The 20,373-nt window shown below is 50.4% G+C and overlaps 2 protein-coding genes across 2 annotated transcripts in view; one reads left to right on the forward strand and one right to left on the reverse strand.

The window, feature by feature from the left end:
* APH1B (aph-1B gamma-secretase subunit) overlaps window positions 1-20,373 on the reverse strand; it is a 174,919-nt gene that overhangs the window by 100,542 nt on the left and 54,004 nt on the right. The window lies entirely within an intron of this gene.
* CA12 (carbonic anhydrase 12) overlaps window positions 1-20,373 on the forward strand; it is a 53,865-nt gene that overhangs the window by 13,830 nt on the left and 19,662 nt on the right. The window contains exons 3-4 of the mRNA XM_016208580.2: window positions 19,226-19,405; window positions 20,171-20,313. Coding sequence (XP_016064066.2) covers window positions 19,226-19,405; window positions 20,171-20,313 — 323 coding nt within the window. The remainder of the gene's footprint in view (window positions 1-19,225; window positions 19,406-20,170; window positions 20,314-20,373) is intronic.

Genomic DNA, 20,373 nt, shown 5'->3' on the forward strand with positions numbered 1-20,373 from the left:
GCCTGATTGAGGATGAGTGCCTGCTCTGTTGGGTTTCGTGTGAAGTATTCAGAAGTATCAATAAGACTGACATTATTGCCCAGGTGGCACCCCAGGGGCAGTGCTGATGGAGCCAGGCCCCCACCCACACTTATCAATGGGACGAGGGAAACTCAGTGGTCAAATGGCCCAAACAGAGCACGAGGAGCAGAGCCAGGACCAGAACTGTCTCCTGACTCCCAGCTCATGCACTTTTCTGGTCATTTGGCGAATGGTTGTTTTACGCCAGTCATTTTGTGCCCTATACCACACATCACAAGGCTGTGTAAATGCCTTTGAGGAAACGTAGTAATTTTTTTTTTTTCACTCCTCACCTGAGGGTATTTTTTCCATTGCTTTTCAGAGAGAGAAGAAGGGAGAGAGAGAAACAGCAGTGTGAGAGGCACATTGATTGGTTGCCTCCCGCATATGCCCTGACCCAGGCTGGAGATCGAGCCTGCAACCAAGGTTACGCGTGCCCTTGGCCGGAGTCAAACCCAGGGCCCTTCAGTTCGTGGGCCGATACTCTAACCACTGAGCCAAACTGGCTAGGGCGGTAATTTTTTTCTTTTTTAAATCTTCACCTGAGGATATGTTTTTACTGATTTTACAGAGAGAGGAAGGGTGAGAGAAAGAGAGAAAGATCCATCAGTTGCCTCCTATCTGCACCTTAACTGGGGATTGAGCCTACAACCTAGGTGTGTGCCCTGACCGGGAATCAGACCCGCAGCCTTTGGCGTACAGGATGACACTCCAACCAACTGAGCCACCCGGCCAAGGCTGCAGTAAGTTTTTTTAAAAAGTAAATAATATAGATTTACCAGAAGCGAATTATGCCAAATTAACGTGCTTTTCTTCCCCACATCAGGATAAGAGGCTTAGTAGTTAAAGAGAACACAATGGGCTTAATACCTCTTGACATAAACATTTGATACAGTTCCTTGTGACACAGCCGTGAGAAATGTGGATCAAAGACCAGTGTGGTTGCCAGGGGGAAAAATCAATAGAACACGGTCTTCATGACGCATCACACGGCTGGGAGAGATGTCGGGATTCCTGTAGGGACGGGCCCGAATCGGTCCCCAGGAAGATGATGGACAGCTGAAGCGGTGTGGTGATTCAGACCAGAAAGATCAGTGTCAGGAGGGAGAACGGGGCGTAGGGGACAGGCGTACGTGAGGAAGCACGCCAGAAAAGCGGGTCAAAGTGAGTGGCTGGACTGCAGGGCAGGAAGCAGCGAGTACTGAGCAAATATCACGTACGCGCGGCGAGCCGCAAGACGGAGCCCGCTGCAGAGACTGGATGGGGAGGGACACCTGGCCCGTGCTCGGTGCCTCTGGTTGTTGAGGAAGGCCTCACACACACACGCACAGGCATGCCCACATCTGTATTCATATGTCTCTACATGCTAAGAGGTGTCTATCCCCACAAGCACTCACACCCCCAGCTCCTGCACCGTGACCTTGGAGGAAGCCTCTCAGCTGCTTTCCGAGTGACAGGCTTGTTATGTTGACATCTCACTGCTTGGAGCAGAGCGGAGGTGGACCCTTAAAGCGACTCCTCTGCTTCCTTTTGGCGGTTCTCCAAGGATCTCCCCAGCTCTTGATAACATTTTAGGGTAATGATGAAACTTGTCCATCAGCAAGGATGAAGTAGGGGATGTCCCATCACTGGGTAAAGCTCGGTGTGCAAGTAAGACTGAGTGTGCAAAGACGTCTGGTCAGAAAGCTTGTTACGCTCTGGGGCAAAAATGAGAACCGCAGGAATTTAATGCTCGTTAACTGCCTCATGACGCACAGGCACCTCTCGGGTTAGTAACCAAGTGCTAGCTTTCCAGCTAAGGCTAACTTGTCACATTATCGCTGGGGAATTTTCCCCTCTCTGGTGGTTTTGAGCATGAGCCTGCTGCAAGCAGGGCAGTGTGCTAGGGCCTCCGAGGGGTAGAGCGGGGAGCAAGGAGCCATTTCTACCCTCAAAGACAGTTGTCCAGAAGGAGAACATAAGGCATAGCGTGTGTTGACACCCTCTCCGTCAGGGCTGCTGGGCAGATGAACAGAGCCCAGCCCGGGGAGGAGCTCAGGAGACATTTCTTGAGTGGATGGGGAAAGAATGGCTTATTCTTCTATGTATTTTTGGCTCTGGGAGTCAGAGAAGGCACCAGGGAGAAGGTGGCACTTGATCTGGGATGGTAAGATTTCAAAGGGGAAACCAGTCTGAAACAAGATGCCACATGGCCATGCATTTCTCATTAGAAGTAAAAGGAGACGCAGGGAACCCTAGATTTGTTTGCCGGTGAGGTGAAAGGGGGATCTTGCTCTAAAAGGTTGGAAAACAGCCCCTAAGGAAAAAAGGAAGACTTGAGACTATTCAGTTCAGAAAGGCCTGGGAACCAGCATTTTCTTGGAGATCCACCACGTCTGGACACTGATCTCATGCTACCCCACTTACTTCTCACACCAGCCCTGTGAGGTGGGTGCTGCCACTCTCACTTTGTAAGTGTAGCTCAGGGAATCTAAGAGATGTGTTCACGGTCACACAGCTGGTTGGTGGCAGAGCTGTGATTGGAAGCTTGGTCGTTTGGCTCCAAAGCCCTCTTCCCACCACACTTCATGACCTTCTCACTGCATTTCATGACCTTCTCACTGCACTTCATGACCTTTTCACTGCATTTCATGACCTTCTCACCACACTTCATAAACCTTCCCACCACATTCATTAACCTTCCCACCGCACTTCATGACCTTCTCACAGCACTTCATGACCTTCTCACAGCACTTCATGACCTTCTCACAGCACTTCATGACCTTCTCACTGCACTTCATGACCTTCTCACAGCACTTCATGACCTTCTCACTGTACTTCATGCCTCTCTGGCAAGGAGACAGCCTGGAGGAAGGTCTTCAGGTGTGAAAAGAACCATCAAAAAGCAAGTTTTCTCCCTAAGGGAAAACTGAGGGAGTATCTTTAAATAACAGCAAGAGAGCTATAGGTTAGATAGGCAGAAAGGATTTAGTGAAGAACTGGGTCAACATCAAGTCAACTGGTTTAGGGGCCAGTTAGCCTTCACTTTCGTTCAGGTGCTACCCTGGGTAACTGCAGAAAGTTGGTGTCTTTTTATCAGATCCCCTCTCTTTGTTATTTCGACTCCGCAGGGGATGTTTACAAGGTCACACATTCCTCCACTGCTGCTTCTCCCCTCTAGCTTTGGACCATTGCCCAGCGCTTGTCCGCTGGTCACCTCTCACCACCTCATAATCGCTGCTGCTGCCCAGGGTTGGACCCCAAAGCCTGCGGTGGTGCAGAACATGAGCTGTCAGGGTCCGAGCCCAGCCCTGCTACATACTGGAGTGTGACTTTGGACGTATTGCTCATTCTCTGTGCCTCAGTCACCTCACCTACTAAATGAGAACACAGTACCTATGTCATCTGGTTGGTATGCGGATTTAATTAATTAGTACGTGTTAAGAATATAGAAGAGGGGTTGGCAAACTATGGCCCATGGGCCAAATCCAGTCTACGATCTGTTTCTGTAAATAAAGTTTTCTTGAAGCACAGCTGTGCTTATCAGTTCCCATATTCTCTGTGACAGCTTTTCACTGCAACAGCAGACCTGGGTGGTAACCACAGAGTGTACACCCCCCCAAGCCTAAAATAGTTACTATCTGGCCTTTTGCAGAAAATGCTAGCCAATCTCTGATATGGAAGGATGTGTGGCACATAGTAAGTGCTCATTAAATGGTAGGTTAGAAAAACTCAGCAACTCATTAGGCTTTATAGTTTAGCAAAATTTGATTGAGATCCTGGAATAACACAAGGCAATTACAGCCTAAAAGCAGAAGTCAAAACAGTTATCTCTGTCATCAGTACTCCTTGAGGGCAACAACCACCCCTTTTCCAAGGGGATGTAGGCACTACCTACATGCTGTGGGCACTAGCCTTGCTCTCCTGGCCTAGAGTCCTTCTGACTGTGTTTCTTCTCCCCTAAGGCCATGCCTCTTTCCTACCCCAGGATGATTGACAGAGAGAGGACCCAATTCCTTGGAAAAGAATCTCCTCCCCATCCTGTGATCAGTCGTTCTTTCCAAGGGGTCCAGACGGTGCAGTCACAGTGATCTAGTCCAGGGCTTCTCAGCCTATGCACTGTTGACATTTGGGGCAGGATAATTCTTTGTTGTGGGGGATCCTGTGCATCGTAGGATGTTTAGCAGCATCCCTGGCCACTACCCACTAGATGCCAGTAGCACAAATGTCTCTAGACATTGCCAAATGTCCCAAGGGTTCTCTTGTTGAGAACCACTGGCTTAGTCTGAAATAACATCATGGGGGCAACAACATTCATATTTAGAAAAACAACATTCCTTGCAAGGGCACAGACCTGTTAAAGATGCACCAGTTTGCATCACTGGAGGGCTAAACAAAAGGCTCAGCATCTCAGCCTGAGGCACCAGCCTTCCGATTGCTACAGCTGGGGCTGTGCTTTTGCAGAAACACTGGGCTAGTTACCTGCCTCATGTCTGCGTAACTAAGAAGGTGTATCCAAGTGCTCCTTCCACAACGTGGGTAGCACCTCCCCAAGGACAATTTCTGGTCCCTCCAGAATGTAGAAAACGCTTATGAACCCCAGCCTGCCCTGATCCTGACTCCAGGCCAATTACCCAGTTGCATCCTTTTTTACATCCTACTCCATCTCAAGTGACAGGAAGAAACTGCTGGCAGCATTAAAATAACAGTTTATTCACTGGTTCCCTTAGTCTGTTGACCAGTCCTTAATGATTCCTTTGCGGGCTGGTCAGTGGGGATCAGCGACAAGACAACATAGCACTTGCCTTCAGTGCTGACGGTTGAGGGGCTAGCAGGCATGTAAACAGGTGATCACAGTGGAGCAAATTAAGTGCTATGATAAAGTGCACTGGTTCTGTGGACAAAGAGGGGATAAAAAGCCTCAATTGGGGGGCCAGGGTAGCTAGAGGCCTGCCTGAGGAGCTGATTCTGGAAAGACAAAGGAGTTAGCAGGGCAAGGAGAGTGTGTGTGTTCCTGTGTGCGCCTTACAGGGATGAGACAGCATCCCGGGCAGGCCACCGAAGTCCAGAAGGCAGGTGAGAGTGTGGGGCCCAGTTATAGAGTCAGGAGGGCAGCAGCCCAGTATCTGAGGCGTGTGCTGGGAGACAGTTCTCCCTGGGTCTCCTGTTTCATCATGTGCCTGCGCAGAGGCACTGACAGCTTCTGTTACAGACTATCTTTTCAAGGATGTTTATGTAGCAAATTGTCTTATAAGATAGAGAGAGTGTGCCTCCTGCCAGGGCAGAGAGCACATTTGTTTCCTGTGCAGCAAAATAAAGATAATGTCTCCCCTGGGGACAAAAGTTGGGTAGGCTTGCTAATTGCCTGGTTAAAAGACCGGGGTTACCTAAGCTCCGAGTTCCTCAGCCATATGCTGCGCAGTCTGCACGTGCAGGTGCCCCTGGCCCGCATTACATCACCCTGTGAAATTGGGGCTTGGGAAACAGGCGCAGATGTCACTCTGTCACTGCTGTGGATACAGTAGGTCCCCGAATGACATCCTTTTGTTCGAAGTGATTTTGTTATGACGTTGATGAAATGCTGCAGGAACTTAACTCTTGCTGATAGCAGTTAGCCATTGGTAAAACTGATTTCGTTCCATGCTGTTTTGCTTTAAATTGCAGAACGTGTCAACATTAAGTGAGGATTTACTGTATTAAACTGTTGTTTGTCTCTGACTCAGGAGTCTTGTGTCTGTGAAACTGTGGTGGGCTAACTGGTTAGTGTAGAGGAAGTCTTAGACACCCCAGTCCCCAGTTTTTGACAGGTGGAGAGGGGGATGGGGGGCTAAACATAATCATGAGGGTCTTGGGGGCTGCACTACAGACCTTGGGATTAATCCTGAAGGCTCAAGGGGCCACTGAAGAACTTTCAGCGGTGAAATGGCTTGATTCGGTGTGCGTGTGTGGGGAGCAGGGGCTGTGAGGTGAGGTAAGTCTGGAGGCACAAGACCATTGAGGGGTGTAGCTATGGAGCTGTGGGGCTGGACAAGGGCTGTGCTGGGGAAGACAGAGGAAGGCCACGTGTTTTTGAAAACTCTACATGGTCTTTGATAGCTTTTTTTTTTTTTCTGATCCAACACTCAATCCAGATAGCCTGTTGCATTTATTTCCTGACTTTGATAATTGTATTGTGATTATGTAAGAAAATGTCCTGTTCTCAGGAGATAGACAGTGAAGTACTTAGTGTGACAGGGCGTGATGTCTGTGACTTTCTCTCAGCTGGTTCAGAAATAATGACAGTAATAGCACGTGCGAATCTGTATAGAGAGGGTCACAGAACAGGCGCGGCAACGTGTTAACAGCTGGTGATCCTAGGCGAAGAGTGATGGAATTCATTGCGCTATTCTTATAAATTTTCTGGACACTTAAAGTTTTTTTCAAAGTGAAAAGGTTTATGAAAAGACACCTAAAAGAGTAAAATTGCTGTATCTCTGTGCCTGGAAGTGGGAGCCCAAGGAGAGGAAAAGACGGGGTTGGCTGTGATTCCAGGCTTTTGGTGTAGTGCCTGGGGGGGGTGGCCATCAGCTGACACAGAGAATGTCGAAGGGAGCGGAGGAGGTTTTGGAGGGAGCAGGGTGAGAGAAGAAAAGGTGGTGAGTTTGGTTAGTTTTAAATATTATTTGTTTCCCTGTCTGCCTCCCCCTCCAGCCATGTCCGACTTCAGGAACCCATAGAGCATCAGTGGGGCATCCAGTAGGCAACTAAGTGGTCCAGAGCTCAGGAGGAAACCCTGGGCGGGCGGAGGTGGTGTGGATGGGATTATCCCGGGGCGGGATGGGATTACCCCAGGGGAGTGTGTGTGGGAGGAGAAGAGCGAGCCAAGGACAAAACCTCGGGGACAGCTGACATCAAGGGGCAGAGACGCCGCAGGAGGACAACTCAGACAAAGCCACGTCCCCAGACACTGGGGGAGGTTTCAGAAATGGGGTGGGGTGGGGTGGAGGAGGGACCACGGCCAGGGGCTGGAGGCAAAACGCGGGCGAAGAGTCGAATTCAGTGGGATGTGGGCTGGGAAGTCAGAGTCCCAGGCGGTGGGCTCTGAATGGAAGTGACGACGCGGAAGGGAGCAGTGCGGCCTGACTGCAAATCAGAGCGAGAAAGGGGAGGGACACTCGTCCTGGGCAACAGGCAGCGCTGGCTCAGGTGGCACGGCTAAAGCACTGGTTCAGGGCCACACTCGTCTCAGCCGTCCGGGACCGTCCCCGACGTGCTGCCTGACCTCCCAACCAAGTCGCCGCGGCACACCCACCGCCAGCCTCCCCTTCTAACGGAGGGGCGCCGGAGGGGCGCGGGGAGGGAGGCCGAGGATGGGGAGAGAAGAAGCTTTTCGTCAGCGGGAAGAGCCGGCCGTGCCAGCGATGAAACCCCTGTGACCACTCCAGTTCCCTCTCTGCCCGGTAGGAGCCTGGCACAGGGCAGCCTCTGCCCGTGTTGTTTCCTCCCCCGCCCCACTTCCTTCTCCTGCCGACAACGTTGCTACATGCCCTTAGCACAGTATCATTTGAAGCTGCCCCTTTTCATTCAGAAGCTCGTTACAATAAGAGTCTCCTTGACCCCTAGACCCTCATTTCCAGGGAACCAGGCTGTTTCCTCGGTCTTCCTCCCATGCCCCTTCTAGTCGCAGCTCATTTTCTAAAACCCACGCAGGAGGGACACCGGAGCTTAATCTCAGTCAACAGCCGTTTTACGGAAGAGAACAGCAGTTTAACCAGAGTCAAATATTTAACCTACAATAAAAAGCAACCCTTGAGCGAGAAACAAGATGGCGCGTAGGTAACCGCTGCGCCCGCCGCCCCCCCCCCCCCCCCCCCCCCCCCCCCCCCCGCAGCCACATCGAAATTACAACTGAGTGCAGAACCACCGTCACTCAGAGCCTCCTGAGAGCTGGCTGCACAGAAGCCCCACAGCCAGGGAGCTGAAGGAGCACCGAGAGCGGGAGGAGGGGCGGAGACGCGGCCGCGGGCCCACACCCGGTGCCACGGGTTAAACCCGGGAGGGAATCTCGGCGGTGGGGGTTTCCCGGAGGAGGGAGGGGTCCCAGCCCCACAGCAGGCCCCCAGCCCAGGGCTCCAGGGCCAGGAAGAGACGTCCCCACAACTCCGGGCTGTGAAACCAGCGGGGACTGTCCCTGAGGGTCGCGGAGGCTGCGGGAGCCCCAGCAGCTCCTCTAAAGGGCCCGGCACGGACTCACTCGGACGCTCCCTCTGAGCCCAGCGCCGGGCAGCAGCCTGAAGGGACCTGGGACACTCGGGGAGAGACTAACCTGCCTGAGATCCGGGTGAGAGCTGGAGGGGCGGCTTCCTCCCAGGCAGAAGGGCTGGCAGAGGCCATAGCTCCTTTGGCGAGTCCTCCCCGCACACAGCCAGCAGGCAGGCGCCATGTTTGAATCGCCAGCACCTGACTCACACCCTTGGCCCCGCCCCGTGATTCCCGGAGGCCCCGCCCCTCCCCACCTGCAGCTCATCCAGGCCGTTTCTAGGGGCTTTTCCGCGCAAGTGGCCCCTCGAGCCTCATGCTTAGGACTTTCCTAAATCTCACAAACAAGCAGCAGCGGGCCCCATACGGCTTGATAAGTGGCCCCAGGCCTGGCACTAGCAGCAGCCTGCACTGGCTCATAGCTTGGCCTCTCCTGGACACCTCCAAGCCCAGCAAACGTAGCAGCACCTATGGTTTGCTGAGTAGCTCATGCTGGGTGGCCCTGGGCAAGGCACTGGCACAGGCTGACTTTGCACCTCCTGGGAGGCCTCAGAGACAGTGCACCTGGTGGGCAGACTCGACCACGCTGGATTACAACCCTACCACATCCACGAGTGACACTCAAGGGGCACACTTGGTGAACACCAAAGCTCCACTGAAGTAAATCCTGCTCCATAGGGGTGTCTCCAGCACAGCAGCTCTTTGGCTGTAGTTGCAGCTGGTCCTCACAGCTGATTGGCCTGGGGGTCAATTCCTCCCAGTGACACCAACAGCAGCCAAGGCTCAACTACAACAGGACAGTGCACACAGCCCACACAAGGGAGCACCTAGAAGGCCCAGCTCAGGTGACTGGAGAGGCTGAGCCACTGGACCCCACAGGACACCTACTACACAAAGCCACTCTACAAATTCCAGGAGACAGTGTAGCTCTACCTAATACACAGAAACAAACACCAGGAAGCAGCCAAAATGTGGAGGCAAAGAAACATGTCACAAAGGAAAGAACAGAAGAAATCTCTAGAAGAGGAACTAAATGAAATAGATCAAAGCAAGCTAACAGATACAGAGTTCAGAATAATGGTTGTAAGGATCCCCAAGGATATTAGTAAGAGTATGTCGAAAATAATTGAGAAAATCGATGACATAATAAAGTACCAATTTGAAATGAAGGCTACACGAACTGAAATGAAGAATAATTTACAAGGAATCAACAGTAGAGTAGAAGATGCTGAGAATCAAATCAGCAATTTGGAACGTGAGGAAACAAAAAACACCCAACCAGAAGAGCAAAAAGAAAAAAGAATCCAGAAATATGAAGATAGTATAAGGAGCCCCTGGGACAACTTCAAGAGGCCCAACATCTGTATTATTGGGATGCCGGAAGGAGAGGAAAGAGAGCAAGAAATTGAAAACCTATTTGAAAAAATAATTACAGAAAACTTCCCCTACCTGGGGAAACAAATAAACTTACAAGTCCAAGAAGTACAGAGTGTCCCAAACAAGAGCAACCCAAAGAGGCTCACAGCAAGACACATAATTAAAATGCCAAAGGTTAAAGACAAAGAGAGAATCTTAAAAGCAGAAAGAAAAGCAGTTAATTACCTACAAGGGAGCACCCATACGACCGTTCTGTTTCTCAACAGAAACCTTGCAGGCCATAAGGGAGTGGCAAGAAATATTCAAAGTGATGAAAAACATGGAACTACAGCCAAGATTACTCTACCCAGAAAAGCTATCATTTAGAATTGAAGGTCAGATAAAGAGCTTCTCAGACAAGGAAAAGCTAAAGGAGTTCACCACCACCAAACCAGCACTACAGGAAATGATGAAGTGTCTTCTTTAATAAGAAGCTCATGAACAAAAGAATCTGATGAACTAAATAGATCCAGAGACATTGACGCATGTAACAGACAATCATATTTCACAGGGAAGAGGGAAGGGGGGTGGAGGGTGGGAAGAGATTAACCAAAGAAGTTATATGCATGTATGCATAACCCATGGACACAGTCAATAACGGGATGAAGGCCTGGGGAGGGGGTGGGAGCGAGGTGGAGGGGGTCAATTGGGGGTGGGGGGGAACGGGACACCTGTAATACTCTCAACAATAAAGATAAATTTAAAAAAAAATCTTAACAAAAACAAACAAACAAAAAGCAACCCTTGAGTGGATAAGCAAACCCCAGTATATCCATTCAATGGGATAGGACCCAGCCATAAAAAGGAATGAAATGCTGACACATGGTACAATGCAGATGGACCTTGGAAACATTATACTATGTGAGAGAAGCCTGTCACATTGTATGATTCCATCTAAATGAAATATCCAGAATGGGCAAATTTTTAGAGACAGAGATAAGCTGTTGTCAGGGGCTGGGAGGAGGAGGGAAAGTGGGGATTGACTGCTTAATGGGCATGGGGTTCCCTTTGGGGTAGTGAAAATGTTCTGGAGCTAAATGGTGGTGATGGCTGCACAACCCTGTGATTATCACTCGTGGCAAATTTGGGTTATAACTGTAAAAATTAATTACAGTTGACCCTTGAACAACACGGGTTTGAACTGCGCAGATCCACTTATATGTGAGTTTTTTTCTAGTAAATATACAGTGAGCTGAATATATGGTTGGTTGACCATATGATTTCACTCTTATGTGGAATTTAATGAACAGACTGAACAACTAAGCAAAATAGAGACAGACTCATAGATCGAGAGCAGGCAGACAGCTCTGGGGATGGGTGGTGGGTGGTGGAGTGATTGAACAAAAAAAGAAAAAAGAGAGAGAACTTGTGGACATGGACCACAGTATGGTGATTTCAGGGTGGGGGAGGGGCGTGGGTGGAGGCGGAAGAGAGCATAGAGGAGATAAATGATAATGGAAAAAATATATATATATTTGTGTGTGTGTGTGTGTGTATATAGATATATATATAGTTGGTTGAATCTGACCTCACAGATTCAACCAACCACAGATCGAAAACAGTATTTTCTATCCACGGCTGGGAATCTGGGGATGTGGATGGCCGACAGTGTACATTGTGCCAACTGAGCATCTGGGATTTGGGTGTGGGGGAGAGGGTGTCCCTGAGGATACTGAGGGACTACTGTAGTTTTCGGGGAGTTACAAGTTATGCAGGAATTTTCAGCTGCACAGGGGAGCTCGAGGGTGGTGGTGTTGATGCCCTTAATCCCCAGGTTTTTTTTTAAAAGCAACCTTACCTGACGCTGGAGAGTAAAAGGCCCTGGCTCCAACCACAGCACCGCTGACCTGAAGAGAAGGGCTTTCCATCAGCGGCTCTTAGCTTTGGCTGCACATTAGAATCCCTTGGGCAGCTCCTTAAAGCCTCCGGAATCTGGGCCCTACCAAAGACCAGTTAAACCAGATCTCAGAGGCTGGGCCAGAGGCAAAGTTAGAGGTTTGTGGGGATTCCACTGTGCACCCTGGATTGAGAAACGCTGCTGTAGACCAGTGATTCTCAAAGTGTGGTCCACACACAGCAGCATCAGCAGCACCTAGGAACTTGTTAGAAATGCAGATTTAGGGGCTCCAACCAAAACCTACTGAGTCAGGCACTCTGAGGGTGAGGCCCAGCAATTCGCATTTTAACAAGCCATCCAGAGGATTCAGATGCACACTCAAGTTTGACAACCACTGTTCAGAGTCTAGACCAAGTAAATTACAGAAAGTTTTCCTCAACCAGTGAGTGTTTACTGAGTATCTGGCATAAGTTTGGTTCTGTGCTGTGAAAATATAGAGACTTACCTCCACTCTCCTCTACACCTAGTGGGTTAGATTCTTGGAAAAGAACTTGTACATTTAACAGAGATGAGCCTTTTCATGGCTGAATAATATTCCATTGTATGCATATACCGCATTTTGTTTATCTACTCATGTGTTGATGGGCACTTAGGTTATTTCCAACTTTTGGCTAATATTCCGGCTAGGAATATTGGTGTATAGGTATTTGTTTGAGTCCCCCCTTTCAATTCCTTTGAGTCTACACCTAGTAGAATTGCTGAATCACATGATAATTGTACGTTTAACTTTTTAAGTGACCACCAAACTTACCACAATAAAAGAAGATTAATGACAGGAGCCAAGAAAATGGATTTAGAAAAGGAAGTTGCGCTCCTCATGGTCAACAACAGTAAGTCTTTTTACAGAGGGTAGAGTAGGACATCTGACTCTACTGTGGCCTTAGCATTTCCACATCGGCCACAATCCCTCTGTGCATGAGTCACAGGCGATCCAAGGGGACACGGCAACCCGGGCCTGGCTAAGTTTAATTCTTGAGGTTAGGCTGTTACCACCATTGACACATGTCTAACTTACTAGTGGTTCATTGCTGTTGTTGTTCAGGAACCATTTGTTGAACCCTTCAACTTGCCAGCCTCTGTGTAGGACTCAGGGATACAAGAATGAATGAGCTGAGAGCCTAGTGCAGTGGCCCTCAACCTTCATCGGGCATCAGAATCACCTGGTGGGCTTGTGCAGTGACAGATGCCTGGTGCCACCTCCGGAGTGTCTGATTTGCAGCTCTGGGGTGGGGCCCAAGAATCCGCATTTCAAACTACTTCCCAGGTGGTAGTGATGATGATGCTTGTCCAGGGACTACACTTTGAGAGCTGCTGGTCTGCTGGGGTAGAAAGATATAAAATAATATTTTGATAAGTGTAGGTGCTGCTAGGAAAGAAAGAGGCAAAGGGCTCTACAGGTGAGAGGTGGGCAGAGCTTTTCCACAATGAACACTCTAAGAGGGAGGCAGGGATGGGCGAGCGGAAGCAAACAGTTGCCACCCATTTACCTTTGGCAGCCAGCAAGCCCCATGCTCCTCTGTATAAAAGCCTTCCCTCCAGAAAGAGCCTGACAGAGTCCGCTGTTCTCCACCCCACTCCCTGCGCCTCTCTTCTCCCTCCGCCCCAGCAATATTGCAGGTGGGTTTTGGAGAGGGAGGGCCTCTAGCATGGCAAGGTGGAGAGGGAGGGCTCCCCAGGGGCTCGCCGAGTTAAGTGGACAGCCCCAGTCTTGAAGTAGAGTCTTCCCACCTCCTGCGCAACTGGCCCTGCTGCCATGGCTAAACCAGAAATGATGCCAAGGGTGGCTTGGCAGGACCTTCCCCCCTCCCAGTCTCAGTCCTCCCTCTCAAGCTGACCCAAACAAACACTAAAATAAGAAAAAGTTTGCTCTAAAGCATGGATTAAAGCACCTTTAGAAGCTTTTTCCATTTGTGTTGATCTGTAACAGAAAGTCCCAGGAAGGAGAACGGGCCTGCTGTGGCAGTCCTGCGCCAAGCTTTCCAAGTATAAGTAACGCTGACCTCTAGCCCTCGCTCATCACGCTGGCTCTGATTCACTTGTAGCATTAACACAGGAAAAGCTTCCATCCCAGTTTGATTCCTCGGCCTCTGTTTGTTTGTAATAAAATCATAAGACCTTATCCATCAACCATTAGCCCACACCCCTGCTGGTCTCCTTTCCTTCTCATTACCATTGCAGGACGGCTGAGTTCCAGGATTTCTGACTGGGTTTTTCACTCTCTGGGTTTCCTTTCCAGGCAGGCTTCAGTGTTCTGGTCTGATCCATTCAACAAACATTTATGGAGTGCCTCCTTCAGCCCAGAGTTAACTTCTGCCTCTGCTGGCTGGATCCTCCCCCTGCTATCTTCTCAGGGCCACACTCCAGTAATGAGCTCCTCTTCCTCCTGGACCCACCTTCCTGCCCTACTCCCCTTTCCTGCTGCGTGGAAATATGCTCAAATCTCTCCATTAAAAAAACAATGTTTGCCTATTACATCCATCTTCCTATAATGCACACGTGTGCTTGTGAGTGCACACACACACACTCTTCTCTCATCCCTTTAAACTAGATTTCTGAAAGGAGCTTAAGAAACCCTTCAAATGAATTCATTAAGTGTTTAGTAGGTGCCACTATGTGTTCAGGCATGGGGGAGAGATGTGACAAAAGTTCTAGTCTTCAAAAGGCCTTTGAAGCCTGTAGACTTGGAGTTCTGGAACAGGTGTATGCTCTAGCCTGGAGACAACAGTCGCAGGTGAAACAGGTTAAATGACAGTTTAAGTCACTGAGCCATCGCAGGCTAGCTCAGGCGTTCAGCTCAGGGAGAAAGCACTGGAGTTGCTTTGGCAGGACTTGAGCTGGACTTTGAGGAGTGGGCAAGATTTGGAAAGCTGAAGGGGAAAGAAAGCGGCATTTTATGCACATGTTTAGCGTAAGAACATTCGTGCAGGTTGGTGGGCATAGCTTGTTCTGAGGATGGCAGCCTCACCATGGGGGCGACTGGGGAGGGCCTTGGAAGGCCTTGGCAGGCTGAGGCGGTTTAGGCCATGACAGACGGCCATGGTTCTGCTTTGTTTCATTGAGGTGGGGCAGGGATGCAGTAGAGAAAGGGAGTGGGGTGGGGCGGGGCCAAGGGAGTGGGGCTACACCTGGTCAAACCTGGTTATAAGAAAGGAGCCTGGCAGCTAACAGGAAAGTCTGAGGCAGGGATCCTGCAGGGAGCCTTTGCAGTGTGACCTGTCGAGGGCCTAGCTTGGGGAGGTAGAGGTGATGGAGGTGATGAAGACTTGACTCCAGGACTGAATGAGGGCGGAGCATGGACAGAGCCAGCCTGGCTCTGAGATTTTGAGTCTTGGAAGAGTGGGTCCCGTCATTTGCAGATGAGGCATTGCCCCATTACGTTGGGATCTAGGCCCATAACACAGCAACTAGCTGCTGTACGTGGACCTTATTTGAATCCTGAATTTTACAAATAAACCACTAAAAAGTTATGAGATAATTGGAAAATTTTGAATTCTGCCTGGATTTGATAATATTAAGGAATTAATTGTTTACTTTTTTAAGTGTGACAATGGTATTTTGAGTCCTTATGTTTTAGAGAGACATACTGAAATAGGTACAGATGACGTATATTTGGATTTATTTCAGAATTACCCAGGGACGGGGGAGCGTGGGTGCAGGATAGATGCAGCTGGACTGGCCGTGAATTGTTAGTTGTTGAAGCTGGGGGTGGTGGGGGGGGGCTTCATTCTGCTCTTCTCTCTACTGTTGTATACATAGGAAATTTTCCATGGAAAAATTCTGGGCCTCGGGTAATGCAAGTCTTGCACCCTGGGCCTCATCATTCCCAATCACAAGAGACGCGTTCAGCTGAGCCACGTTCATCTCTTGTCACATTTCAAAACAGAAATTCAGTAGTCTTCTGTTTTGCCTAAAGCAGAAAAAGCCATGAACTGGGGAGGAATATCGCTTTGCATTTATGTGGAAAACAATCTGGGAGATACACATGGTCTCCTTTATCATGATCATGGGAGGAGTCCGACCAACTGAAGAGGCGAAGCCGGCACTCCAGAGAAAAGCCACATTTTTAGGTGGCTGGAAATAAGTCCTTCTTTTGGAAGAGTCAGTCCCAAGGGAGGTCTTCTGGCAGTATAGCACATGGCGTGAGTGTGAAAGCTGAGAGGGATTTGGTAAGTTACAGCCCGAGCCACAGCTGCCAGCAAAGGGGCTGTGCGACTGTGGTGGCAGGTCCCGCATTGCCCAGGCAGAGTCTGGGGGTAGAAAGGAGTCTCCTGCAGACACCCTGACACTGGTGGTTCTGGTGCCCACCCACATGGCACCTCGTTCTCACAAGCCACAAAGATGGAGGTTGCTCTGACAACATCTCCAGCCGTGCAAGGAGGGGACACCAGCCACCATATGCTGGTGGAGGGTCCTACGAACTGCCATGAAGCCCCAGACTTGGCAGGCCATCTCCCAGGCTACAGGGCAGTGACCAGATTTCTTTTTCAATGAGTGGTCCCAGACAGAACAAATTGTCATGCTTGTAAACTAGAAATCTCGGAGGGCAAATTGAACTTGAGTAAGTAACACCATTTTCCTTTTTTTTTTTGAGTAAAAAAATATATATATATATGTATAGGGGAATGGCTAGGAAATTAATATAGGTGTGTGCTTCCCTGGGGACACAAGCACAAAATGCCGCTCAGTAGACATGTGAGGGCCCGCTCTGTGCCAGGCACTGTGGACAAGGCAGCGATGGACGAGACATGGTTCTTGTCTTCAAGGAGAGCACAGGAAAGGGGGAGACAGGTGCACACGATCTCCTGGGTAAATGCTGAACCAGAGGGCATGTAAGTCCTGTGACTCAGGCAGGGTAACTTTAGCCAAAGTCTAACTTTGGACAAATTGGTTAATCTCAATTTTGCATCTAAAAAATGGGGCAATCCTTGCCTTGCTGACACTGTAGAGTTGTAGAGCTGTAAGGAGCTAGACGACTAAGATAATAACAATAAATAAAGAAGCATCAGCAGCTGCAGGAGTGGAAAAGGCTTTCAGACCCTCCCACGGACGAGTGCCCTCGTGGACAGCAGCCAAGGCCCGGCAGGTTCCTGATGCAGGCACTGCCCACCCTCCGGCGCCCTGTGCCCTCATTCTCACAGCTGGTTCCCGCTGGCACCTTGTCACATGCCCGGGAGCTGCCGGGGCCTGAGCAGCCCTCTCCAACTCCTTCAAACTTGCCTGATTCAGGGGGTGAAGGGGCTTAGTTCTAATCATCTTAATAAATCTCAGAGCTTGGGAGCCAGAAGGGACGTTCCGACATAGTGTCCAATCCTCTCATTCGTAGGAAGGGAAAAGGACATTAGGCAGGGGCTGTGACCTGCTCGAGGTCACTGAGGTGGTGGGACAGCCGGTGTCGGAACCTCATTCTCAGGCCCCCCCGGTCCCAGAGAGCTGCTTCTCTTTCCTGGGAGGTTCGGCCGCCACTGACCCTGTTGCCTTTTATAACCTTAGTCTTTCCTGTCTCCAAATAGCCTAACGTCCTAGGAAGAGTCGTTAGGGCAAAATAAAAGAGAAAAATTCTTCCTAATAACTTTTTCCCAAGCTCTCTGTTCTCTGGGGTCTTGCATTGCTGTGAAAATGTTTCCTAAATGCCTGTATGTGTGTGTGACCCCAGCCCCGACCTGGGTTCACAGACATGGAAATGAGGTGTCCCGATCCCCCAGGAGCTCCTGGTGTAGTTGTCACTACAATGCTCCCTCCGTGAAACCTCTGCGCTGGGGAAAAAAATGTCCTTTTAACCTGGTTCCCTTCAGTCACGTGTGCGCGGAGACGTCCTCTCATGGCCGCTTTACTTCGAGGATTCCCGCCCCTGCCTGGCTGGCGGCTCCTGCCACCTTGACTGTGGGCCTGGGCGGTGCAGTGACCAGAGAAAAGGCGGGCAGCCTTACCCTGGGAGGCTTGCCCCCCGCTCCATGCGCCTCTTCCTGACCCTCGGGGTTTGCATGCTACATCGGGGGTGCTTCCTCTCTGCTCGCTCCTGTCCCTAAAGGCTTTGTTTTTGCCCTCAGCTGAGTGTCGTCTTCCCCCAGTTTGCCCCTGGAGCGATCCCTGTGCTGTCCTCCAGCCTCTCCCCCATCACCATCTTTGTGTAGCTGAGTTGCAACGAGTCCAGCGCTTTGTGTCCTTGGATTTAAAAACAACATAGTTCGGTGGAAACGCTGACTGGCGTGTGCAAGCGAGGAAACCGGTGTCCAGTGAAAGGTTGGCCTGGAGGTCCTCACATCCCTTCCAGCTCTAACATTTCTGAAAAGGTGTATGCAAAGGTCGACGGCCTGAAACCTAGTAGGGTTCTCCTGTGTGTGTCCCGACCTAGGGCCAACCCCTCGAAGCATTTTACAGGAACGTGGGCACCGAGTTTTGCTTCTGACTCTTCCCTGCTCTCAGATGAGGTCCCCCAGTTAGAGATCAAGGTGCGGGGAACCGGGGTTCGGTGGGCCGGTGTACACACTCACATCCTTGTGAACAGTGCGATTCTCTACGGAAGGGTTCCCAGAAGCAGCGGTGTTCCTTCCACCTCTGCTCTAGTTAACGCCCTTTTCTGTGCTGAAACCCTGATGACCCCAGAAGGCAATGCTTGGCTCCCAACTCCGGGAGGGCTCACGGGACACCACGTTCCACTCTAACAAGCCATGACATGCCGATCACTTGCTTTTCTGGAGACACCTCAGCCTGAAAATCTGTTTAATTACCATGGGAGATAATCTTTTAAACATAGCTTTACATTCTTTAAAGACTTTTCCCTGTGGGAGTGAGAAAGTTTATCTGACAGCGGATGGGATTGTTTACTTTCATTTCCAGAGGAAGGACTATCACCTGGTGGTTATCAAGAAGCCTGAGCCTGGAGAATTTAGTTTTCAATCTGTTCCTCCTCACCGGGAGTTTGTCAACGACACTGTAATCATTAGTTTGCAGAATTGTCATGCTTTTCCTCCGTGTAAACCGTGCACTTTCTCTGTGACTCCAGGCCTGTAATTACTTGATATTTGACAAGTATTCCTATCAGGTTGGGTCCTATAGTTACCCTAGGCATGGATATCAGGAGTCACTGTCCTCAAGGGCTTCCTCCCGGGAAGATCATACCTGTAACTCTATTAGCTGCAGACCTACCTGGAGCTGTAGTCAGACCCCAGTTTTTCCAACCTGAGGCGTCCCAGCAGCTTAAGTCCTTCCCCCATAGAACGCAAGTTTGGGCCAGGAGGGGCTCTAGCGTGGTGTTCAACCTGGTGGCCCCAAGACCCAGAGTGATCCCTGCCTGTAACAGGTAGATTGCTGCAAGTCAACAGGTCTTCACGTGGAGAGGATGTGTATTGTGTCAAAATAGGAACAGCGTACAAAACAGAGCAGAGCTTGGGGGGCCCTAGCGCCTGGCCTGGGGCTTCCCTAGTCAGTCTTACCCCACCTCAGTTTACAGGCAAGTGGTCTTGAGGCATTTGCTGGACCTGGCACTGTAGGCTGATATCTCTGGGCCTGGAAGAATGTGCCTCTGTGGATTAAGAAGAGAAGAGGTGTCTCTGTATTGAACACAGAATTAGAAGGTGAGGGGAAAAACATTTGTGGAAAACTGATTAAATCTCGGGCTTGAATCTCTCCTTCTAGGTCCTGATGGGGAGAAGAGCTGGCCCAAGAACTACCCATCCTGTGGGGGCCTGATGCAGTCCCCAATAGACCTGCACAGCGACATCCTCCAGTATGATGCCAGCCTGGCGCCCCTTGAGTTCCAGGGCTACAACGCATCTGCCAACGAGCAATTTACCCTGACCAACAATGGCCATTCAGGTGAGGGAGGGACCCCAGAGACCTGCAGGGGTCTCTGAGCTTCCCTCAGCTCCCTGCCTGCCCTCTGCCGTCTGCCAGGGAGGGGGCTTCACTGAGGCTCCATGGGGAGGGGCAGAGGGGAGCCCTTGAGGGAGGTCCAGACCACTTTCTCCAGGGGGTGCTGGAGGCCCTGGGCTCAGGCTGTTCTGCCAGGGCAGCACCTCTCAGAAGATGTCTTGGGATGGGAGAGGGGACAGGCCTGGGTTCCTTAGCCATTGGCTGTGGTGTAAGAGTGAATTCTTGGGCATCATGAACTCAAGGAGCCACACAGTTCATTGTGGGCAACACACCTAGGCTTTGGAGTCAGACACACCTGGATTTGAATTCTGGCTTGAGCTTTCACCTGGAAAATGGGCATATGGGTGGGTCTTGTGAAGATGAGAGATTATGTATGTTGGGACCTGTTATAGAGTAGATGCTTCATGAATAGCAATTGTTGCTGCTGTGATAGAATTCTACAGCTTGGCAGGTACTTCGTTACAGGTTCTATCTTCATAGTCAGATGTGCCATGGATGGACATGTAAGCAAATATCCACCCATTGGTCTAGTACTAGTGTTCCTGCCAACACTTTCCATTTTCCAAGGGGAACCGAGAAGGTGCTGGTGCTGCTAGAATTGCTTTAGTGAAATAGGGACGTTCCCAGGGAAAGAGGCCAGGTCCGTCTGGGTCCCGGGCAGGTGTTGTTTACCTGACTCTGAAGGTTGCCCCTCGACTCCCCCCGCAGTGAAACTGAAGCTGCCCCCAGGCATGCATATCCAGGGCCTCCCATCCCGCTACAGCGCCACACAGCTGCACCTGCACTGGGGGGACCAGAATGACCCCCACGGCTCCGAGCACACTGTTGGTGGGAAGCACTTCGCTGCTGAGGTGAGTGGGGTGGCCGGGCAGGCAGAAGCTGCCCAGCGGTGGGTGATCTGGCATTCTTCC

This window comes from Miniopterus natalensis, chromosome 1, assembly GCF_054644295.1.
Source record: "Miniopterus natalensis isolate mMinNat1 chromosome 1, mMinNat1.hap1, whole genome shotgun sequence".
Lineage (NCBI taxonomy): Eukaryota > Metazoa > Chordata > Mammalia > Chiroptera > Miniopteridae > Miniopterus > Miniopterus natalensis.